At 40.4% G+C, this 25,875-nt stretch overlaps 1 protein-coding gene across 1 annotated transcript in view; it reads right to left on the bottom strand.

The window, feature by feature from the left end:
* Positions 1-19,415: 19,415 nt before the first annotated feature.
* The window catches only part of Sorcs3 (sortilin related VPS10 domain containing receptor 3), a 621,887-nt gene continuing 615,427 nt past the window's right edge, over positions 19,416-25,875 (bottom strand). Inside the window, exons 26-27 of the mRNA XM_055591687.1 lie at positions 22,078-22,238; positions 19,416-21,287 (exon numbers count right to left, since the gene is read on the bottom strand). Of these exons, the coding sequence (XP_055447662.1) occupies positions 21,223-21,287; positions 22,078-22,238 (226 nt within the window). The 3' untranslated portion in view covers positions 19,416-21,222. The remainder of the gene's footprint in view (positions 21,288-22,077; positions 22,239-25,875) is intronic.

The following is a 25,875-nucleotide window of genomic DNA, read 5'->3' as shown; positions in this document are numbered from 1 at the left end:
TGGACTTGGGGAGGGGCATGGGAAGAGAAGAGGGAGGAAGGGTGGAGTTGGGAAAGGACTGTGGAGGGGGTTACAGCTGGGATACAAGGTGAATAAATTGTAATTAATACAAAATAATAATTTTTTAAAAAGAGGGAGAAAAAGGAAGAACATTTCCTGCTGCCCAACACTTCACCCCAGGGGAATTTGACATCTGGAGGATTTCCTTGTAGATAAGGGTAGCAGCTCACTTTATAGTAAATCATCTAATTAATAATTTTATTTCCCTTTCTATGTCAGCCCACACATGCTATCCACCCCAGTTCTCTCAAATTAATGCCTTTTTTCATTTTTGTTGTTTCGTACACATAAGCAATTTTTAAATGTAAAGATAGTGATGGAGAAAAAAGGAATCATCTAATTGAAATCTTCCTCTCCCCACCCCAGTCTCATTCTTCCACTGCTTCCAACACTCCCTGCACGACCACCGCCCCCTCCACCCCAGCCACACTGGGCTTTCCAAAGCCCAAAGGGGTTCTTAGTTCCTGGGGCTTTGAGAAGACTTCCTGTAGTGAATCCCTTCTGTTGCCCAGGACTGCAACTGAGACTTGCTAGTGCAATCCTCTATAGGATTAACTCCTAAGAAACTCCCAAGATTCCTTCTGTTTAAATATAAATGTGTTCCTGCAGAGGAAAACATTGTCCAGATAGAGTCACATGATGACCACATCCCATCTGGGGCTGATGGAAATTTGTACGCCCTTTGAGATGTTAATGCCGAATCTACTCAGAGATTTTTATAATTGTTTCCTGTCTTGTGCATTCCCACATGGGGGCTCACCAACTCCAACCTGATGACTGGATAGATATCTAGGAGCGGCCGATAAAGAGGAAAATCTGCCTCCTGACAGAACCAGCCATAGCACAGCTGCCAAGACTGCCCCTCCCAAGAAAGCAATGTTCACCAACCCTAAGAACAGCAGGTGGTTGAATCTTTGTCTGGTTTAGGTATCTAGGTGATTATGGTCTCATAGAATGGGTTTGGCAATGTTCCTTCAGTTCTATTTTGTGAAACAGTTTGATGAGTATTGGTATTGGCTCTTCTTTGGAAGTCTGTCTGGTAGAATTCTGCCCTGAAACCACCTGGCCCTGTTTTGTTGTTGTTGTTTTGTTTTGTTTGTTTCTGTTTTGTTTTTTGGTTGGGAGATTTTAATGACTGCTTCTATTTCCTTATGGGTTACAGGACTATTTAGATTGTTAACCTGATCATGTTTTAACTTTGGTAAATGGAATCTATCAAGAAAATAGGTTATTTCATTTAGAATTTCCAATTTTGTGGAGTATAGGCTTTTATTCTTTGGATTTCCTCAGTGTCTCTTGTTATGCACCATTTCTCTTCTAATTTTGTTAATTTGGATATTATCTATCTGTTCATTAGTTAGCTTGGCTAAGGTTTGTCTATCTTGTTATTTTCTCAAAGAACCAGCTTTTAGTGCTGTTGATTCTTTGTATTGTTCTTTGTTTCTAAGTTATTTATTTCAGCCCTGTCTGTATTTCCTGCCACCTACTCATCTTTGGTGTGTTTGCTTCTTTTTCTTTTCTAGAGTTTTCAGATGAGCTGTTAAGTTGCCAGTATGTGATTTCTCCAATCTGGACTCCTAGTGGAGGGAGGGAATCACCAATCTACCGACAAAATTTTGACCAAAAGTTTACGCTACCTACAAATATGTGCAGGGATAAATTTAGAGCAAAGATTGGGGAATGTCCAACCAAGTCTGTCCCAACCTGAGACCCACCTTATGGAAGAAAGCCTAACTCCTGACACTATTAATCATACTCCATTATGCTTACAGATAGGTGACCAGCATGGCTGTCCTCTGAGAGGCTCCACCCAATAGCAGATCAAAATAGACACTGAGACTAACAGCCAAACATTGGTCGGAGTACAAGGAGTCTTGTGCAAGAGTTGGGGAAGAATTGAAGGACCCAGAGGGGACAGAGGTCCATAAGAAGACCAACAGAGCCAAGTAACCTGGGCCCAGGGGGGCTTATGGGAGACCAGGCGTGGACTTGACCTAGGCCCCTACACATACACCTATGTAGATGATGGGTAGCTTGGCCAACATGTGGATGCCCTAGAAAGGGGGGAGGGGCTATCTCTGACATTGACTCTATTGCCTGCTTTTCAGTCACTTCTGCCTGGCAGGGCTGCATCTCCAGGTCGTAGGGGATGAAGATGTTCTAAGTCCTGATGTGACTGGATGTGCTGGTCTGGGTGGTAGTGGGGAGGCTTCCCTTATCTGAGGAGTAGGACATGGGAGATAGGGAGAAGGTGAAGGGAGGATGGGAACAGCACAAAAGGAGGGAGGGCCTACAATCGGGATATAAAGTAAGTTAGTTAACTAATTAATTAATTAACTAAAAAAGAGCAAGTGTACAGGCTCTTCTCCTGCTCAGCCAAGCAAACCAGTGACAGTTTGAAAAGCAAATTGATTTAATTTTGGTAAATGGAAAGGGAGGAGGACCTCCCTATCAGTGGACTTAGAAAGGGGCATGGGAGGAGATGAGGGAGGGAGAGTGAGATTGGGAGGGATTGATGAGGGAGCTACAGCTAGGATACAAAGGGAATAAAATGTAACTAATGTAAAAAAATAAAAATTTAATTAAAAAAAGAAAAACAAATTGACATTTACATCTTCAAAGTACATTTCATATATGGATAAAATGTTACAATGAGATCCTTTATTATGCTAACTACATTTTAGAAGTGTGTTACTATTGGTTAAGGCTAGAAAAATGGAATTTCATTTCTTTGTCACTGGCAGCTCTCTCAACAGGTTTTTCCTATAAAGGGTATCATGTTAGCCTAAAACAATCTTCATTCTCCAGAAAGAGGATTTCACTTTAACCTAAGACATACCAGTTAACCTCCTGATACATAATTTGCCAGTTTTTCATTCATTCACTGACTCATTAAGTGGTCAGTTGATACTTACAAAGTACAAGTCACCCATGCATGACTGGTAGAAATTATGACTAACTATAAATCTACTAAAAACTAGGACAATTCCTTTTTCCCTGTTTCATTATTAACGTGTACTATCTTTCCTGAATGGCTACTCCACTTCCCTCACCATGCAAGCGAGACATCAGAATAATCATTATACTGCAATCAGAAACAAAGATGACCAAATTCACCTTTAGCCACTGGGTCCATAACTACCCTAGAGAGAACATGAACACAGACAGAAATGCTTCCAGGCTATGATCCTGTCTCTGTGTTGGGCAGCAGCATAGCTCAGGGATTTTAATATGCTGACATGGATATGTATTTTAGCATTTTAGCAAGCATGTTGACATTTGTTGCCTCTAGCAAATTTTATAGAGAATTACAACAGCAGTGACAAGCAATTGTCCAGGCTGTCAGTGCATTTCCACAGTCTACTTTTGGCCACTCAGACTTCAGGTACAGAAATCAATTTTGTTTATCAGCAGAAAAGAATTTGCTAAATGCTCAGGAACCTGATCTATAAGAATTCTAATTCATTATCTTGTTGTTGTTGTTTTTCCTTCTTCTTTTAAGTACCTTTCTCCTCCTAAGCACAGTGTTTATAGACATACACAAACACACCTGGCTCCTCATTCATATTCTGATGATCACATGGTCCCCCATAAAAGGGCTGAATATTGGTCCTAGCATGTTTCATTGTTTATTATGTACTATTTCTAGCATAAGTCTAGGTTGTGGGGATAGGGAAGGGGCTACGATCGGTATGTAAAGTGAATAAATGAATAATTTAAAGATAAGATAGTGAATATGATTACTAAGGTACCAGTGAACATGGTCATAACACTGTCAGCACTACATAAGGGGTGTCTCAAGGGTCATGGCTCTCTCCAATCGTAAAAAGCCAACTCTGAACAGGTCAAGAATATTGTGAACAGACCAATGCCAAACTGATAGTTTAAAATCATTCATGATAAGGCTGCTTACATCAGGGGAAATGGCAAACTCTAGTGGGACAGCATCTTCATGAGAGCTGTTTGTTAGAAGTTTGCCAGCACACCACTGGGCAGAAGGCATATACGGTAGAGGAGAAAGTTTAAGATTCTGAGTCTGAGACACCTGTTTAGAGCTATTGAGCAAAAATGAGAGTTAATGTCCTGGCATGACTATGGCAACTTTGGAAAAAGTGATAAAAGCAAAGGATCGTGAAAAGGTTTTTTAAAAAGTGAAAGGTAAGTGCCAAAGGTAAAATAAATAAATAAATAAACAAACAAACAAACAACAACAAAAACAATCTGGAAGAAAGCTGAATGAATCTGGCTTTTAGTACTGGGAAGAAATCTCACACGGAAAATGGTATTGGGGAGTAGTTTTTCCCTTGTCCATCTTTTTCAAAGTGTCAAGTAAAGTTTGGAAAGTATTCTAGCAATTTTGTGGCTGGATTGGGACAAATCATTAATAAACTTGGGCAAAGCATTTTTAAGAGCGTTGGAGAATGAAATCAGTTGCTGGCGGTCAAGGGCAGCCTGGTCAGAGAGCTAAGGGTGGATGGGGCTCAGGTAAAGGGAGCAGAGATAGTGAGTGAAGAGCTTATTTTCAAGGAATCTTTGTTTTTGGGAGAAAGGAGCTGAATATTCTCAAGGCTCCCCAGTAGTGGATTTCCATTTGGTTTGCTCCTGCGGGATATCTGCTTCTGCCAACGTTTTCATGTGGGAGGCAAAGAAGGCAACGGCTTTAGCATTTCTAAGCGTCTGCATTTTCCTGAGATTGATAGTAGCGGAGTCATTGAACCCGAAAGTTCCACGGCTTATTGGGTAGGATAGGTTTTCTACAGATGGCCAATTTTCATTTCTCACATGTTGAGTCTTTCCTAGGCGTCTTCTCAGAGAGCAATCTAAATTTCATGTTTTGAGGGTGTCTTGCTCTTATCCTATGAACATATGGCCCGAGAGGGAATATTTTCTCTGCTTGTTTTTAATTCATAAGAGATAGAGCAGCTTGTTGGAGAAGGAGGAGTGAGTACAGAGCAGAGATGCCAACTCGGAGAAGCTGCTTCACTTACAGGCACACTGGATGAAAACAGTCAAGTTTTCCAGCATGCCATTCCACTCTGTAGATGGTATCCAAGGCTGTGGATAGACCCCTCTACAGAAACAGTGACCTATTAGTTCAAAAAGAAAAGGGAGCATAGTTGCAGTCATATTTTTAAAGGTTTTTATCTCTGATCAGTCCAGTTAAACTGAATAAGGACTGGGAAGCAAGAAAAAGTAGAGTGCACAGCAAGCAGAGACCATGTGGGAAGAGAGATGACTGCCAAGTCCCCTGCTAAATTATGAGGCTACGACTGTGCCTCGTGGATACTGTAGCTTTGTAAGTGTGAAGTTTGAGGTCTCAAATATCAGAGTTCATTATAACAGAAGCACACACTCATTGATGTGGACATAGACCAAACCACTGTCTCCTAATTACTGTAACTTTAATACTTTCAACAAATATTTTAAAAACACCTGCTTTCTATGAGATGCAGATAAATTGGGGACTTCTCTTTTCTTTCCTTAAATGGTTCTAAGTTAACAATAGAGAAAAAAACTTAGTAGTGAGGATTCACTGGAAAAATGTGTGATGGGTTTGAAACATTAGCTAAAGTCACACTTCAAGGCTGGAGCATTTCTGAACCAACATGAATTTCTGTCAGCAAACTGAGGGCAGGAAAGGTATGAATATCTGCTCATAGGGTACTTACAGCTTAGCCATGTTTGTAGTCATTGGTTTATTGTTTAAAATGGTAGAAGTCTTTTAGCCTATTTGACAGTCTTGCAGACAGAAATTCTGTGGTACTATGGGACCACAGTGTGAATACTATTTCTTTACTATTTCATTATTTTGCCCAGAAGATGATCTTGAATTGTCTTGTCTAACCCATAAGGCAAAGCAATTTCTTCTTTCTTTCTTTCTTTCTTTCTTTCTTTCTTTCTTTCTTTCTTTCTTTCTTTCTTTCTTTTTTCCTTTCTTTCTCTTTCTTTTTTCATTATTTATCCTCTTTATTTTCAACAGTATATACTTCCTTCTTTTTTTCTTTTTTAAAATTTATTTTTTTATTTTTGTTAATTACAGTTTATTCACTTTGTATCCCAGCTGTGGCTCCCTCCTTCACCCCCTTCCAATCCCACTCTCCCTCCCTCATCTCCTCCCATGACCCTTCCCCAGTCCATTGATAGGGGAGGTCCTTCTCCCCTTCCCTCTGACCTCAGCTTAGCAGGTGTCATCAGGACTGGCTGAATTGTTTTCCTCTGTGGCCTTGCAAGGATGCCCCCCCCTCAGGGGGAGGTGATCAAAGAGCCAGCCACTGAGTTCAATCCAAATTACACCATACCATTGTTGATAGCAAGATAGACTATATAGCACTTTCTCTGGTTACACCAAAGTATCCACAGTCTTTGGAAAGTACAGTTGCAGAGAGACAGACAGAGAGAGAGAGAGAGAGAGAGAGAGAGAGAGAGAGAGAGAGAAGCATGAATGACTGGATGGATGTTCTCATGTAACAATTAAGGCATTAGGTACACAGCTATGCACATCTGCATATACAGAGCAATGTGATATGCATGTGTGTGTGTGAAAAAGAATACATGTGTGGATGTGTGAATTAGAAAGAGAAAGAAATGAAAGAAGGAAAGGAAGGAGGGAGGGAGAGAGAAAGAAAAGAAAGAAAGAGGAAAAGAGGGAGGAAGGCAGGAAGGGAACTAGGAGCCCTATTGGACTGAAAGTCACAGATGGAGTGTTAAGCCAATTCTGTATCATTAGCAATGACTGAAGAGTGTTATATGTCATTGTTTTCTGTAGCAGAGATTTTGGGAAGTTTCAGTTATCAAGAAAGACTCATACCCCTCCTACTGGGCAAGGGCTCCACTGAATCCTTCCTGCAGTGATGGAAATACAAAGTTAAATAATGAAAAAATACTCCAGCTGTGGGGAAGAAAGAAGGGCAGCCTTTTAAAGTATTCACTTAGTGTTGGCTGCAGGGAGGAAGGAGCAAAAGTATGTGCCTTCCATTCATACACCAGATGTTCCCATGAACAATCACTTTCAAGCAAGCTCTGCTTGTATGGAAGATAATTATTGTTGAGTTTAGAGTCTTAATAGCCATGGAAGCAAACTCCTGCAGGGGGAGAGTTTTCTATTGCTATGACAAGGCATGACATTTAGTCTTGAGGGACCCCACGGCGTTGAGCACCTTATAAGCCACAATAACCCCCTACTCCAGCCACCCCATCTCCCAGGGGTTTCTTACTGTGGCTCACTACACAGGGACTATGACACTCTGATGTTTATATTAAGGAACCGGATCCCCTGATCCTTCAGACAGATATCGTATTTAAAATGACCTAAGTGGCTTACATGTCTTATACCAATAGACACTTTGAAACACAGACTGTGCTTGCAATCTTTGTTTTATGATCTGACCACAGAGGAATTGTAACTTAGGTCAGGTTTCCTAGGAGCAGAAACCAAGACAAGACTCTGCAGCATGTGGTGCATTTATTAAGAGACTACTCTAAGGGTCAGAACGAAGGCAGAGAAAGGAAGATGGAGACAGGGTTGAGTCAAGATGTCATCTTAAGTCTGGTTTTGGCTTGTGCGACACTTTATAGCCTGGATCACCCCACAGCATTGCCCCATGAGGTGTTGGGATGTTATTTTTGAAGAGATGGAAAATCTCACAGCACGAGCTGTGAGACATTAGCAGCCTGCACTCATAAATGCTGGTGTTGAGCACATAGTTGCAGACAGAAGTGCAAACATAGTGAAGGGAGAGGCAGGAAATTGCCTTCCCACTCAGCTCTTTGTGATAGCTTTAAGCCAGTATATTAAATTCAATACAGAATAGGGTACCTCATTTGATACATATAATGAGCTGGTAAGATAGGCCAGATAGACATGAACTTTCTTCAGAACTGACTCCTGTTTTTTACGGATGGGAAGGTTCCCAGAGACACTGAATTACTGGATAAAGATAGCCAGCTTATGTGGAAGGAGTAGGAACGAGGGCCGCGGGTGCTCGTGCTTTTGACACACCTTTACTCTATCTCTCTGTGTCTTTCCTGGTAAAGGTGTGCAGATAACAGAAAGACTACTGGCAGGGCAGAAGACAGAAACCAGGAAATCAGAGGCAGTGGGGAAGCAAGGATGCTGGGCTCACTGGAACGGACTATTCAGGAAATCACATACGTCATGGGCCCGCTTCTGTTTGGGCTAGGATTTGAATGGGTAAAGATGTGACAGCTCTTGTGCTAGTGGAATAGTCGCACAAAGTTCGTGGAACTGTCTACCCAATATCTGATTGGATATTGAGAGAGAGAAGAAGCCTACATCCCTAACCCAGAAACTATCTCCAGTTCATAATTACTCAAAAATGAAAAACTAGTTTTCTTCAATGGAGTGTCAATGAGTATAAGGCAAGGCCTCATGCCCAATAGAAGATAGCCAAAATGAACCTAATGACATTTTTAGAGGTTCTCTGTCTCACAATGGTTTGTTAGGGAATTTTTGCTGTTCCTTACAAGTCCTTTGCTTACAAGTCTTATACTATGATTTTTAGATTTGTGGGTTTTGGGGATTTCTGTGTGTCAGAATGGTGTATCTTTGCATTTATAGGTGTTTCTGGAGCTTCTTGTTTGTTTTCTTCTGTTTGTTTTGTCCTATTTTGGTTTGTTGGTTTTTACCTTTTCTAATTTTACTTTACCGATAAATATTTTGTTTTTCAGAAGCCTGTTTGGATTCTAATGAAAGAGAGAAAGAAAGGGTGGGTGGGGAAGTGAGAATGGTCTTGGAGGAGAGGAAACCATAATCAGAGTATGTTATATTTAAAAATCTATCTTCAATTAAAAAATAAAATAAGAAACTAACAGTTAAGAAGATATGGGAGTGTTCCAGGCACCCAAGAAGGATCTAGGGTGTAATGTGTGGGCCATCTTACACGGGGTAACCTTCTATTGCAAACATGTTTACATCCACAGCACCTGATGTAGGGTGATTTGAGAAATAGGAATGATGAATTTGGTCCAGTTTAGATATAGGTGAAGCCTCTTCCTCTGACAACCCAACCTATAAACTACAAGGAAAATCACAGGACGTAATGATACTATTTCACTGTCTGCTTGATACACCCAAGAACTGTCTGAAAGGGGGAAGCTCAACTAAGGGATTGCTCTGGTCAGACTGGCATGTGGGCATCTCTGTGAGGGGAAGTTGTCTCCATTGTTACTTGATAGAGACCACCGTGGCAACATTCTCTGAGTAGCTGGTTCTATATTGAACAAAAATCTTTCTCCTTGCTCCTTACTGGAGCAAGGCAGCCAGTAACATTCCGCCATAGTCTTTAGATTCCTGCCTTGAGCCCCTGACCAAACTTTCCACAATGATGGACTGACTATGATCTGATGGTTTAAACTATGACTAAAGGTGCAGTCATCCAGAACTGGTGAGTGTAGCTTGTTCTTATCTGGTAAAAGAAGCTTTGCAGATAGTGTAACTCAGAACTTGCAATAGGCACATGCTGGATTACTGCACAGACCCTGAGCCCAATGAGGTATGTCATGGGGAAGGAAAGAATTCACAAGAAATACAAGTGAAGGATATAAAGACAAGGCAGACAGTGTGATGATGGAATGCCAAGAGCTGCCAGAAGCATCCGGGATCTAAGGGAGAAAAACAGACTGAATCTCTCTCAGTCCAGCAGGAAACAACAATCCAACTGACACTTCGAGTTTGTACTTTCAGTGCCTTGAACCATGACACTGGTGAATTATATTGTTTTAAACCGTGCAGGTTAGGTGATTTGTTATGGGCACTTTGAGGAACTGATATGCATGTTGCTCCTTGGGAAACACTCTCCAACAGCAGTACCATTGCAACCCAGCTTCTCCCCACAGACTGGGTTTCTGAGCTGTCAAGGACTAAGTCATACACTAACATTCTAATCTGGAGTACATATTGGCCCAAATTTCCCTGGGGCCAGGGACCCCACACAGAAGGTTCCACTCTGGACCTGTCAGTCATTATCCATCTGTGCTCAAAAGCATACTGTTAAGAGCATCTTAGAGCCCCAGGGGATGGGCTCACATGACAAAACTGGTCTTTATCCTATAAAGGTCTTTTTTACTGAACAATATAGCACGTGTTTTCAGTCTTCCTTGTATCAAAATAAAGAGACAAACCTGTTAGTTTATGTTCACAGAGAAAGAATTTTTAAAAATTAAAAGAAAGAAACCAAATGCAAAATGCTTTTGCTTCATATGCCCAGGAACAAACTGGGGTTTTGGCACTCCATGAATCTCAGCAGTTAGCTTACAAAATGTAATCCAATCTTTTTAACTTCATGATATTTATTCATGTTGGTGGGTATAAGATAAGGAAAATAGTAAAAAAATAAATGAAACTTCTGGTGAATAACTGAGAGAATGTTGTGTAATATACAAATATTTCTTTCCCCTTTGTCAGAGATATTTTGAACCCTGTTGAGTTTCAACCCCTGTCACTGCCATTCACAATTTGAGATTAGGAAAGAAAAAAGAGAAGTGTTACTGGAAGAGAAGAAATGAATGGAATGGGTGGGGGAAGGCATCAGTAAGTAAGGAGGGAGAGGATAATTTCATTTTTAATAATCAAAGGATCCAAAAAGACACAAGAAAGTTGATGCATTGGTTGACGATAACAATGTAATGAGGTGGCGGGGAAGAAAGATCTTGCTTAGTCTCGGCATTTGTTATAAAGAAAGGGAAACTGTTCTGCTGGCAAGGTTGGCTGCCTTTAGTTATTCAGCACTCATCTGCAACAGCCCTAAACCACATCATGGGCCTGGCCTCACGCTACCCAACCCTAATTTTGCCTCCACAAAATTATCGGCTCTTCTTTGAGGCTTGACAAAAGAACAGGTGTAAACATTAGTGGGGTAGGGATTTGGCATAAGGGCTGTATTTTCTAAATTTATTTGTTTCCTGATGAAAGTAGGAAAAACCTTGCTGAGCTGCTGAGTTGGATCAAGTAAAGTCCCTATAGCAGAGGAGACAAAAGTGAAGCCTCGGGGATGGAGCCTTCCTGTGTTGTAGTGGGGACATGCTATGTTCTGTCATACAGACGTCCTAGAAAATCAGAAAGATGGGGGGGGGTGGAGATAACGACCAGTTTTACTGAGTCAATCCTTTTCAAAAGTCTATCCTTTTCCACAAGAACAAGAAATTTGGAAACCCAATTTCTATAGTTAATACTGTAGTCAGAATCAATTCAGATCTACAGCACTTCAAAAGTTAAAATACTTTTGTGACAGTATGTTTCTACCCTGTGATGGGTCCAAATCGTGTGGGATGGAAGGTTTATGTTAAGCCTGACAGCTCAGAGGAGGAAAGTGTGTCTCAGAGTACTTACATGAGTGTCAGTACTTACATGAGAGTCAGTAACATTCATTAAAAGGATATCCTGAAAATGAAAATGAAAAGCTATTTAGGGACCTGACCCTTTTCCAAAGCTCGTGAGGTTATTTGAGTCCTGCTGCCTCATGGTCCTAGGAGAGAGTGTCACATCTCTTCCTGTAGCCATCACCCAATGCCAGATTGAGGTAGGTGTTAAATCTTCAGGAAGAAAGTCGCTGGGAGGATTCCTGCCTGTGTAGCATGTTTCTCAGCACCAGCGATGCTTTCCTCAAGCTATACTCTTCACCTCAGAGTTCACGAAAAATCTCTTGCCATGTTTGATAACCACTTAAAACCTTAATTGGTGGTATTCTGTTCCAACAGGCGTTAACAATAGCAAATTACTTATGGATGAGATGCTGCCAACAAAACCGCTAAACAAAAAGTTTCTCTACTTTTTGAAAGGAGTAAGATGAAAGAATAGCAGAGAGCAATGTAAGAGCCATTTCCTTTGCCAAGAATCTTGCATAGTGATTTCCTGTATCTTTAATACTCACTGTGAAGGAGCTAAGTAATTATAGTTTCTTTTTTCCATTTGTACGGTCCAATAAACTATCTGTTTTGTGGCAGATTTTATGCCACTAAAAGCCTTATTTCAAACCATGGTCTATCTTCGACCTATGCGTGTACCTTTCTTTCAAACTGTAGTTAATAATTGTATTGAAGAATAAACTCATTGTGTTTTCTTTTTAAAGCTTACTTAAAAAGGATTCTAGGGCAATATCTGGAAATCCCTTTGACCTGAGAACCATTGTATCTGTTTAATGTGACTTTCATTTTCATCTTTCTTCATAATTATATGATAATATATATCATAAATTATATGATAATTTTAAAAAATCTTGAAGCATCAAAGACAATATAAACACCATGATTGTAAAATAGGTCAACATTAGAAAAAGTATAGATTAATTTTAAATTTTATTTCCTACCATTTTTCAGCATGCTCCATGATATCCCCATTCAACCTTCATCTTGCCAGGAAGATAAGGAAAAGGGACATTATAGAAAAGGGGAAATGGAAAAACATCAACATTTTTTTAATGCCCTGAGCAAATGTAATTGTCTTTGAGAATTCTTCCTTATCTTTTACTACTACCTTTCCTCAAAGTAAAAGACTAGAGTTGTTTCTTCTTTGTTACCTTTTCTACATTATCAAAGCACATTGTTCCCTGAGAGAGTTGATGAGCAACTGAAGATTGGATATTTATTAGAACACTTATGTAAAATTTAAGTTCCAGGAGACCAAGGATGGGGTGTATAGTATTTATATCTGAAATTCTTATACTAACACAGTGACAGATATTTAATTCTTTTAGTCTCAAATGTCCAATAATACCTTACAAAGTCTCTTGAGGGGCTTTTTAGTAAACAACCTGCCTCCAGCATCAATTCTGCATTCATAATTTTACTTGTTTACTTTCTTTGGTGATTCTGAAAGGAAGAAGATAAATTTCCTCCAGTTCAGACAATCTGAACGTCAACCTGATCATCTTTTTACCTCTATTCCTCAAGCCAGGACCTGATCAGTTTTGAATTTGCTGGCACAGTGGTTTACTAAAGCATTGGCTGGCTCAAACAACAAATATTTATTTTAGTAATTTTCAGTAAGGTAAAAGTCTGAGTTGAAATTGCCGGATGGTTGTATTTTCTCATGTCTTCACATGGCTCCCACTTGGCACTCACGTCCTAACTTCCTGTTTTTTTATGAAAACCTTTATTATATATATTTTTAATTTATAATATTAAACCCTGGAGACAGGGTTTCTCTGTGTAGCCTTCACCGTCCTGTACTCACTTTGCAATCCAGGCTGGCCTTGAACGCACAGCAATCCCCCTGCCTCTGTCTCCCTGAATGCTGGGATTACAGGCATGCACCACCATTCCCAGCTCTTTTATTATATTTTTATTAACTTATTTATGTGTGTAGCATGGTGTGTGTGTGTGTAGTGTGGTATGTGTGTATGTACATGAGTCCCATGCCACACATGTGATGGTTAGAGAACAACTTACAGGGGCTTGGTTTTCTCCTACTACCACATGAGTCCTTGGAATTGAACTCAGGTCCTCAGACTTGGTAGCATGTATCTTTACCCACTGAGCCACCTCAGTAGCTTCCCCTTATAAATATACCATCGATATCAACATCAACATGGAATCATTTTAACTCAGTCACCACTTGAAAACCCAATCTTCAACCCCATTCTTACTCAGACGTGACAGGAATTGAGAGCTTTGATGCCTGAACTTTGGGGAACATACTCAGCTCACAACACTGGCTGGACTGCTGTAAAGACTTGTGAGCTACACATCACCACTGAAAGGCTTGTCTGGGAGTTTATATCATTAGTCATGTGAAATCAGAAGATCTGACTGGGATCCCCTCATCCTGCAGGCAGCTTCTGATTAGATGCTATGAGGAAAAAGGTTCATGTCTGCTTTAATACATGCCTCTTTCCAGGCTTCATTCTACAAACATGACTTAATGCCATGACCCCCTGATATCTTCCTAAGAACTTCTTTCATGTTTGAAGTAGTCAAGGGAGGTGTCTCTTTTCCACAATTAAGAACACCAAGAGATACAATATTTTAAACATCTTTTTAAGTCTTTGGAACTTCACTCACTGACCTGTGTAGGCACCCATCACCCTAGCAAAAAGCCCCCAAAGACTTCAAAGCAGAAAGTAGATTCCCACAAACAGTTTGGGGGAGGGAGGTGTCAGGGAAGTAGATGATCATTCATTGACCATGATCTGAAGGGGTAAAATAATTCAAGTGTACATTGAGGGAACACAGACACAGTCATTGACTGGATAAAAACTTTCTATGAATTCTAAATCAAGCTGACTATGCATGCCATTTGCTTGCATATACTCATTTCTATGGCTATTTTTCTTAAAGGAGCTATTGATAGTCCTCTGTTCACCCTCAACTGTGTTCCAGTTTAGGTAAAATAATATATATTTTTTTGAAAATGTGTCTTGATCATCAGTGTATCCCCCTAGACCCACAAAAGGAGCTCGCATGAATAGTGAAATATGTATATGTAATTCCTCCTCTCTATTCTGGGGGATCCAGGAGATTTTGGAAGGATGGCTTTGTTCTGTGGATAGTTCCTGTATGGAAAGGAGATGAGAGGTTGGAGCTTTTCCATGTTTTTGTTATCACTGATGGGAATGATGCCTGCCTATTTAAGAAAGATACATTTACATTGCAAGATGTGAAGCCCACCTGTTGTTACGAGCTCTGCCAATATTAGAGCTACACTGGGCTCAGTTTTTCACTTTCCTATCTGCCGTCCCTATGCTTACTGCCTAGATGAGTCTCCCAACTTGATCAGTAGGCAACCAACATACCACTAATTAGGACGCACAAGGCATAGCAGGGAATGATTAGCTCGTGATGAGCACACGCTGCCTCCAGTTGCCTTGTTACCATTATAAATAGATTAGAAATCTGGGGAGCATCTGTATTTTTCCCTCACGGAGGAGGATCTGAAATTGACATGTTGAAAAGAGAATGTGTCAAGTAGAGCCTTCTAATTGACAAAGATTAACTTTATTTCTCAGTATCCCTCCTTCAAAAAGTTCCAGCTGTTGATAGAAGAGACCCAGCAATCTTCTAATTGAACCATACCATTATGGAAGGACAGGATGAGAAAATCATTCTAGCACTCCAAGAAACAGGTGCACTGTTCATGGAGACAATCACATGATGCCCAGGTAATTCTGTCCAGAAACTAAAATATTAAACTGGGGATGAGAGAAACAATTCTGCCTTCTCTCTGCTGCCATGGCTCCTTGCTTTCTCTTCTCACCCATCACAGTTGAACGGGCTATTCACTCCTGCCAGTTCCTGATCACCAGCAGCTGTGATCATTTGTAAGTGAGATAAAGACAAGAACCACATCTTAAGAATCCAAAAGAGGAGGAATCTGGTCTTCCTCATGGGACACTTTGGACACAGGTGACATAGGTTCAGACATCTCTTCTCTGGGGATGAGATCCCAAGTTGTTTGGGAATCACATCACTGAGGGTCCCAAATTATGTGGTTAATCTCATAGCTACAAACATCATCACTCCTCAGAGACTAAGCAGTAATGACAGAGGCATGTGTGGCTGTCAATATCTAGTTCCCTGTTCTTGACAATATTTTGAAAAGGATTTTCATTTTCTTTGCACATCCTGGATCAACTCCTCCCAAGCTGGTACTGGTACTCTGTGATCACCTGATCTCCATGCCAGGCTCTAAAAATAGTACACTCCCACAAAATGTTATGTTATTTTATTTTTTCTCAAAGTTTGTGAAGAAGGGACATACCCACTGAGTGTTAGAGAGGTTCTGAGAGAGTCCAGAACTTGGGGTAAGAGCAAGATCATTTCATGAGAAGGGAGCTTTAAGAAGCAAGTTTCATCACAAATGCCTGAGCTCAGACATATGAACAAGGAGCATCACGCTGTTTTTGTCCCATTGATACGACTGTCTCTGGGTGCACTCACAAGTTAAGAATGAGCAAATTTTAGAATCTGTGAGGCTTTGAACTTTTTTGTTCTGCCATCCCTGACATCCCATTGAGGGAAGCCCATCTCCAGCCCCTTTCATGTAGTATATGCAAAGTAAAATCAATTATATTAGGGAAGAAAGCAGCTTTGTGGATCAGTGTGTGGCCATGTATCTTAAACAAAATTCTGTTCATTTTTTTGAGAAAGATCCCAATATGTTTTTCTCATAATTCTGATTTTCCTCCTTGTGGTACAGCCCAACAAAGAAACAGGTTAGATAATTTTTAAACTGTTATAGTAGATACTTGGGAAGTCATGATGGGCTGCCTCTGGTTCCCCATAGCAGTGCTAGGAAAACAGAAGAAATTTGGCAGGATCTCATGTGTGTCAGGATGTGACGTTCCTATTTTATGTGTTTTGTCTCTGGCCTTTTCCCCTTTGAACATCACCAACCTCTTTAAAGGCGAGTAGCAAGCATATGAGGCTTGGACCAGAACATTTGCTGAGCAGCTTTATTTAAGTTTATGGGGAAGGAGTCAAGAGCATCTGGCCACAGACTGCCAAAAAACTGTGTTTGAAAGGCAACAGAACAAGGGGTGCTAGGAGCTGCTAAATGGTGAACACACACAGGGAATTATGTGCTAATCGCTCTGCACATTGTAAACACGGAAACCATACTAGCATACAGCCAGGTTGTCTGGTGATACAGTAGTGAAAATGGAGGCTTGCAATTTCAAGGAGGTGTGGGGTGGATCTAACTCTGCAGTATTATAAGAGACATGGACTGTAGATCTGCTCTGATTTTATATGTAAAAATAGGAGTCACATTCCTCATTGAGTTTCAGTTTATCCTTTTCAGTGCCAGAAGTTCCTTTATCATGTCCACACCTGTAAGCTTGCAACACTTTGGAAACTGGAAATGTGCTTTGCATTTTCCTGATGATCCACACATCAGTAACCAGGCCATGAAGTTGTACAGTGGTATGCAGTGTGTGTGTGTGTGTGTGTGTGTGTGTGTGTGTGTGTGTAAAACTTGGAGATCTCCTAACTTGTGGCTCAAAGATCTCTGTAAGGAACAGTCCACTGAAACACTAACTTGAACTTGTCCTACCTCAGATAACACAGTTGGATTACTCTCGATATTTCACTCTTTGCCTGAGAGGAAAGGGACAAACCCGGAAGCTGTTCTCGCATCTATAGATGAACTTCTATCAGGAACCAGGAGCTAGAACTCCTACCCATCCCGTCTCTGAGCTATTTCAGTGGCAGAGAAAGCTGGGGTTCGTCAACTTCCATGTACATGAGAATCTGTTGATGGAGTTGACAGCTTGGCTCCAGCACCTCAGTGCATCTTCAGGCTTTACTGTTGGGACTAGAATAGCCTTAGAGATTGCCATTGTAGGACAAAGAGATTCTTCAACATTGAGAATCTATCACGGAAACACTAGAGCCTACCACACTCTCTGCTCTTTGCCTTTCCCTCCGTCTACTCCTGGGAAATCAGGCTCATGCTGCTAGTGATTACAGAGTCTCTGTTCTTAGCCATCGACCAAGTGGCTTGACTCAAAGGTTTCACTGTTGTCAGTTCACTTTGGTTTGTTGTTTATCTGGGGGAGCAACTTCATTGATGCAGACATAAAATAAACAGGAGAACTCAGCCTCTAGTGGGAAGCAGCACCTTGTCAATGAGGTGGAATTTTAGACTCTTTACACCAAATTCAAAATTCTTTAAAGAAGCATAACCATGTTCAATTATAAACTGATAGGCTGAAACGCCCACTGATTTTTATGGAGATTCCCCAAGGAACAGTCTTGATATTTGATGAAGTAAAGAAACTATATAACCTCACAACCTGTGGCACTGAGTAGGTAGTTTGGTGAGAAAACACTAGGTTAAGTATATGTAAAACTCTAAATTCAATCCTCAGGCTGCACAAAAGAAATGCAAAGTTAAGTATGACTCAAGAAAAATTATATCAAGAATTATGCATAACTTCTCAATATAGGGACATCAAAAGAAAACCACATTTGCCTAATCCGTTATCTTTAAGTATAATTCCAGAATAGCTGATTAGTTCTCAAAACATGAAGTGAATTGTTGGCCAAATCTTTCTGGTTTTTTGGGTTTCTGAGATCATCAGAAATATGTCAGATATTTTACACAATAAAGATATATAAATATCCCACTTGCATTCCTAATGTAGGGTATAGTTCACATTCCCTGAAGAACCCAATGTGGAGAAGAGGATCACCTACCCATCCAAGGACCAAAGAAAAATATTTGAAGTTGCTGCTACACACCATACTGCTAGCAGGAAATAGATAAAAGAAAGAACCTATTTCTCAGTTGTCCTTACTCCTGTTTACATCTTGTAGTGGTTTGAATGCAATGCCCTGCATAGGTTCATATTTATTTGAATCCTCAGTCAGCAGTCGGTGGAACTATTTGGGAAGGATATGGAGGTGTGGCCTGGTCGAAAGAGGTATGTCACTGGGGGGTGGGCTTTGAGGTTTCACCAGCCAACTCCATTCCTAGTTATCTCTCTTTCTCCCATTCCTATAAACCAGAATGCAAGTGTTCTCTTTCTGCCTCATGCTTGTAGATCCAAGGTAAGCTCTTATTACTGTTATAGCACCAGGCTTGCCTGCCTGCTTGCTGCCATGCTTCTGTCAGAAGGATCATGGACTCCAACCTTCAGGAACTACAACCCTCCATATTCAATAATTTCTATTATGTATTGCCTTGGACAAAGTGTCTCTTCACAGCAACAGAAAAGTAACTAAGTAATATTTTCAAGACCTGAGTGGCAGTTACAGATGAACCACTCATTGGAAATTGATATTCAAAGTCTTTGCAGTTACCAAGATCTGTACTTGAAGACTTGGCCTCCTTTTCAGGTTTGAATAACAAACATGGATACTGATTTAAACAGACCATTTAACAGAAGCTCCACTAGGGCTCTAGAAAATAAACATGTCTAGCAAATTACTCTTGTTCTAATTTGTTGATTCCCTCCCTGTACTGGCAATATTTATCCACTGCTCACTCTATATTATGTAGTAGTAACTACCAACACAGGAGGAAGAGGATATATCCTTAGGCCTTGATGTTGGACATGGCAATGTGAGCAACTGTAAGAAGGCTGACAAAAAGAGTAAACAGGCACGATAGATTTCACCATGTTCCGTGTGGAATTCCGCAGTTCTCTCCCAGAGCAGACACAGAGCACCTGAAGCCGGCATCCAGGAAGGTCCAGCAGAGCTGCAGGCCCTGACATCACCAAACCAGAACCTACCCAAGGACTCATGAACAAAAGATCCACACGTGTTCTGGTAAGCCTTTCCTGTTTTGGTGGGGGTGAGGTGGCTATGTCCACTATTGTAGCAATGTCTTATGGATACAGAACGTAAAAAAGAAAATCACTGAAAGAGAGCATTCTCTGTCAAGTATGTAGCTTTGATGTACAAAAATACATTTATTTTCAACAATTTCAAAACCACTGTCTTTTTTACAGTAGAAATATTCAAATGGAACAATAAAACCAAGAACAGTATATGTACATATACTGTATATATATATAGATATGACTCATGCACTGTATTCCAGTGTTTAGTACACATATTGCAATTGTCTGCCCCATTTAACCCTTGAAATGAAAAGACGGATCTTTAGAAATGCTTCTAATTCCCATCAAATGCTGTAGCCAGCTAGATTTCTCTATCATATTCTCCATATTCTCTCTGTCTCACAAAGAAGAATATGAACAGCATCCCATGAAGGTTAACAGGTACAAAATGTGGCCTTTACTCCCATATATATATATACAGTATATCATTCTTTGAAACAAGTGTGCCCAGGCAGAGCCTGAAAATGAAAACGATGCTTACAGCATGGTGTAAAGTGATCCTACTGAAAAGAACTGGCATGTTAAACACGTGGAGGGGCTGAGGTGCTGGGAAAGCGAATATGGGCTTTGAAACCAATCACCCCAGAGGCAAGAGAACTACCTTAAGGGAACTGAAGGCAGACATCTGACTTTAAGGAAGTTGTATATATCTGACAAGCAAATAGCACAGCTTTGCTAAAAATCACTCTGACTATTATCATTACAGACTAGACCTCTGTTTGTCCTGCAGGGTTTGCACAGTTGGGATTCCACAAGCGTCACCTTGCTTCCATCCCCTCTCACTCTTTCATGGAAATAGATGTTCACTGGACTTCATAGAATGCCCAGGGACTGTTCTGAGCTCAGAACAGCTGTGGAGCTCACCATGAGCAATGCACATATCCATGGAATCCAATTAGAAATCAGAGCACCGGTGTCTTTAGATTCCTTGCTGCTGCTTCTTTACATAGGACTGCTTTTTCAGGCTGAGAAATATCTTTTTATTTTCCTTTCTGGGAGAAAGTCTTATCTCCCAACTGTGTTTTAGTCTGAAGTCTCTACTTCTTCCATGTTATATCAGGAAGAAAAACAACCTCCGTGTTCTTGGATACCACTGAAGTCTTTCCTTTGTCAATTGCCCCGAAGAAGCCCTCCCCACCCCCTGTATGTACATAAGCATAAACCAGCTATGGTGTGGACAGAGACACGAGAGTTGAGTGTGACAGACAGCTGGAGAGCATCCAGAATCCAACACATCAATCAGGCTGGGGGGTGGTCAGCTCTGAAGGCGAGTGCAGAAGCCAACACACACATCTTTCTTTTTTTTCTGTTTTCTTTTTTACTAAACATTAAATTATTTCTTAGGAAATAAAAAGCTATTTACATTGTAGTTATATACAATACGCCATCTGTAGCCTCGGTTTTGGCATGCACGAGGCAGGGCCTTTCGGAAAGGTGTGCGTGCCTTTGGCAGCTACGTCCGCTCCCCCTCAACCTACATCCTGCAATTGAACTGGGGAATGGTCTGGGGTGTATGTGTATGTGTTGCGGAGCGTGACAAGGAGGAAGTCAACAAAACCCATCTCAAAGAAAAAGACAGAAGGACACAAGAAGTTTGCTCTCCCAAAAGCAGAGGAAAGCAAGGAGCCTGTGGGAAGACGCTCTCTTAAAACAAATAAAACCATACATTCCTTCATCCCATTATGGTCAACTAAGAAAGTCTTTTTTTTTTCCTCCAAAAGCTAAGCATCTGCCTCTGATTTGTGAAGGGACCCTTGGTAAACAAAAGGTAAAAAAGACATTTTCATTTTTCCATAATAATAGTAATAATAGTCATCAAAAATAAAAAGTCAGGAAAGTGGTTGCCCACGTGGCTTCTTGGTTACACACTAGTACAGTTGGGGATTTCCTTTGTGCTCTCACTGTTTGCAATGGTGGCGATGCTTCCTGCAGAGAGAAGAGACACAGAGAGGAACAGAGGTGAGCTCCACGAGGGTGGCGAGTCTTTTCATTCACTGCCAAGTAACGACCTGCCTGGAACAGGTTACGATATGTTTTAATCAAGCAGGGCATCTGGAACAGGTTACGATATGTTTTAATCAAGCAGGGCATCTGGATATTTCTACCAGTCTGCAAGCTTCTCATTCACCTCCTATAATGGCAGGTAGGCAGGACCGCTAGACTGATAGTCATCTTATATTGTACTGATCGTTGCTGCAATAGCTGGCGTGTAGCAAACACTATGGAGCGGGTGCTGTACTAATTCATCACATTCTTCAACGACCAGAACAATTTTTAACAGATTTCCCGTCAGTGTATGACAAACAGAATCCTGGTGTTACTATTCCCAATTTACAGTTGAGGAATGTGTGGTGCTGAGCACTCAAACAGCTCACAGATTGGTCAAGTGAAAACGGTAGTCCATTCCACATTCTGCATTCATGCTAGTGTTGTGAAAGACTTGTACTTCAGGTTTATAGGCTTAAAAAAGAAAAAAAAAAGCCCAATAGCAATGGATAATGACTTCCCCCTCCACTAGGACATCCATGTTTCCAATCTTTATTAAATTCTAATGGAAAAAAAAATATAGTCTGTCAATTTCATTTGGCTAGAGGTGGCAAATGAATTTTAAAAGAAGACTTTGTCACTGGAGCCAGTTACTTTCCCAAGCCTTGCAGTCACACACAAGGCCTCGGAGGACAGAGGCCTCTGAGCGTGGTGGCGCAGGCACACATACCTATGACCCGAGTGTCCAGCTCTTTGTCCAGCAGCTCCTCAGGCTCGGTGAAGTCACTGAGTGTGATTTTGGGGGCGTTTTCACTTTGGCTCACTGACCCAATCATCTCCTGCTCCTTGTCATGTTGGACCTGAGCATAGATATTAATCCAGGGGATTTTCCTACATGAGGTAGGAACAAAATCATAGTGAGCTAAAAGGGCATGCTGATGTAAGCAATAAGAAGTCCTGGCCTACGAGGGGAGACAAAGTTATTAACAGGAACAGCCAGTGTCAGGAGAAAGGCCTGGTCACACAAGATCCTGAGGCCAAGGGTGCAAGGCTAGTCAGAGACCAAAATGTCCAGGTGAGATGTTACCCACAGAACTTCCTCTAATAGAAAGCAATGGTGTTGATAAGTTACTCAGTAAAATCTGAAAACATTTACCTGTTATTACATTTTTTAAGTAGCTGGACTCTGAGATTGCACAGAGAGTACAGTGACATCTTTGCCTAAGTTGGCATGCATGCAATTAATTCCTCTTGCCTTATTTTATAGCAGCCCAAAATAACACACTCATACAGCAACAAACATGGGTCAAATATATGATATATTTTGATAGTTTCCTTCTCTGCTTAATGGTAATAACAGTAGCTTCATTTTAGGATTGAGAGTGTGTTAAGGGAAGGATTAAAAGAGGCCAAATAACTTCCTATGGAAGTCATAGAAGGAGTAGCTATGGCGACATGAGAGCAGCCAGGTTAAGGATGGGAGAAGGAAAGTTCAGACTGAAATCTTACTGCGACTGACTTTTCCCTCCACTCCACTTCCATGATCTACCCCACTCTCTTTCAGTCTTGGGAGGCTCCTCTCCACAACTGGAATCCAGTGCTCCCTATATGCATATGCTGACAATGTTCAACCATGGTCTCAGGAAAATGTGAACTGTGACTTCATAGATCCAAACTGGATGGATTTGAGATCTTTGTTCTGCCAAGTTCTCAGGAGAGGCCGATACCAGTGCCACTGGTACCTATAATCCAAACACTGATCTGTGAGAATCTAAAGACTTTTTCCCTAGTGACTTGATATTGAGCCAACATTTTCCCCAGTCTGTATAAGGCACATACGGTTTTCATAATGATGTTTTATCCCTGTCCTTCAGAATTTGGCTTAAGCATCATTTCTGAAGTCTCCTCTGATCCCTCATTTCCCTTGTTAAATGTGTCTTTTAAGACAGGTCTATAAAGCCAGTAAGATATAAGCCTTAGGGTGATATAGTAGCTGATTTTTTACTGACTCATTTTTCTGTTATTCTCACTAGATTAAAAGCTTTATACAGGCAAGGTCTAAGTGTGCTATGTTCATAGATATGCCATTAGAACAAAGTTCCATATCTTAGGCATTTACTAAATGAATGAATAAAATATCCAAAGCCTATGCCCTGTCTATTCTGAATACAAAGACTGAATTTTTATGTATTTCTTACCTCATTGAATTGTGGGGACGTTGAACTAAGTTTTACAATGTCAAAAGGCCAGTAAATGTCTTCTAATGTCTACTCTAACCCAGCATACTCAAATACATTCCTAAAGGTCCATCTCTCTCTTGCCCTAGTTTCAATCAACAGGATTTTCACACTTTTATCTTCTTCATTCTATTCCAACCCCAAAGGAGGCCAAAGGTGATGATAGTTAATAAAGTTTGCCAGGATAGCTCAAAGAAAACTCTGAAAGTAAGTTTTAAACACAAACTTGTCTCTACCTTTCCTCTATGATCATTCTCATGATTTTGTTTTCTTTCCATACATGAAAGTTATGTCCTCGTGTTTCCCACTGGCCTGTGTAGTCTAGTGTTCTGGACTGGCCTACCTTTGTACTAGTCTACCAGTGCAACTGACTTTATGACACCTTTAAAATATGAGATATCTATGAGGCAAAATCCTGTACCCTTTATGAATGTACAGAATTGAAAACTCAGGGGTTGTAGCATCAACTCAGTGGCTGGAAGTGCTTCAAGAAGTGCAGCATTCAAGCTCTGGGTTCATTCTCCAGAATCACATAAACTGGCTATAAGGTGCGTGTCTGCAATTTAAGCACTTGGGAGATACTTGCATGACAATCAGTTCAAGGTCATCCTCAGCTAAATAATATTTTTGAGGCAAGACTGGTATAAAGGGAAAAAAGAAAATGAAGAGAGAAAAATTAGATAGATAGATAGATAGATAGATAGATAGATAGATAGATAGATAAACAGTTGATAGGTAGATGATAGGTGAATGATAGATTAATAGATAGGTGATAGAGGACATGATAGATGGACAGATAGGCAGAAAGATGATAGATAGATAATATAGATATACTTAGTTGACCTATAACTTTGATTTTTAGCTAAACACAGATATAGATAGCCTTTAATCAGAAAACTAAAATTACATATGAATGTTAAGTTCAACTGTAATATTAATATTCACTAGGTCTGGGGACAGTCAAACCATGCCTGATCATACAGACCTGCATACTTCAGAGTTGTAGTTAGAAATTGGTATCTACCTTTCTGCTTAGCTAAAGGCACCTGTGAATGTTTACACTCATTAGGCCTTACAATGACTGCTCACTTTATTTCAATCCCTGAAAATATACATGTTTTCATCTTTAATAGATTACTAGAAGGGACTAACTTTGACATCACAATTTGCAACATTATAAGAAACTGTCAAGATGATTTTCATTGCTTAACACATCCGCATGTGGAACTTTTAAAGATGTCAGTCAAATCCGCACTCTGTTTCCATAAAGAGATCACGGGATGTGTCTTGGGACATATATCCATATAGGTTTAAGTAGGAGGAATAAGATGGGGATGCCCAAGTATCCTAAAAAAGCAGGCAAACAAACAAAAACCTGGTACCATTTATAGTCATTTGATCTGCTATGAGGAAAGCAGACTTTGAACTATAATGAAAGACCTATTTAAAAAAAAAAAAGTAAAAAGAAATGTAAGGGCTCTAACATTTTCTTGAATAACCAGAGAAAAATATATACAATGACAGATACCAGGTCTTGTTAGAGATTTTTCAGAAAGTAAAAATGATTTTTAATTATATTGCTAAGGTGTCCAGAAATAACATTCATTATCTATGAGGCAGATGGGATGTGAGAGGCAAGGTGACATTTACTTGAAGGAAGTTTGAGGATCCTACTTCACTCTCCTTTTTTAACATTGTTGGGTGGTTTTTTGATACATAGACACAGAACACACTCAATATGTATTTGTTTAATAAATCAACATTTAAGTTAGTTTGTGCTGGTAGGCATAAAGAGAAAATTTTGCTTGTACAAACAGTATAGCCAATATTCTAGAATAAAAATGAAAATGTCCCATTACATTGTCTGAGCTGTTTACCAGTGTTCTCTAGCCAGGTGTAACTATTTGTATTTTCATTAAAGTCAAAATTAAAAACTGAGTTCCTCTGTCATACTAGGTGCTGCCATTTCAATACAGATTATGATGCATGCATAATTACAGAGAATTCTATTGGATGGCAATAAATAAGGCAGAGGAGAGGAGGAGATCCAGGAAGCAGAGCCTGACCTTTACTTGTTTGCTAGCTGGCATGCCCTGCAAAGCCACCACTGGGATGCTACAAGATGGGGAGAAAAGAAAAGTCCAGAGAAACCAAAGAAAAATCAGCAGAGTATCAACCACGGGCCTGGAGCACTGGGAGAAAAACATTAAGAAATGTGGGCTAGGAGAGCAAAAGTTACATTTTGGCTTAATGCTGTTTATCCAGTATGACAGTATCCACTGTCAGAGGCA

This window comes from Psammomys obesus, unplaced genomic scaffold (assembly GCF_907164565.1).
Source record: "Psammomys obesus unplaced genomic scaffold, mPsaObe1.curated_primary_1811, whole genome shotgun sequence".
In the NCBI taxonomy this organism is placed as follows: Eukaryota; Metazoa; Chordata; class Mammalia; order Rodentia; family Muridae; genus Psammomys; species Psammomys obesus.
Note: the sequence above shows the minus strand (reverse complement) of the source record. Positions and strands in the feature narration are given on the sequence as shown.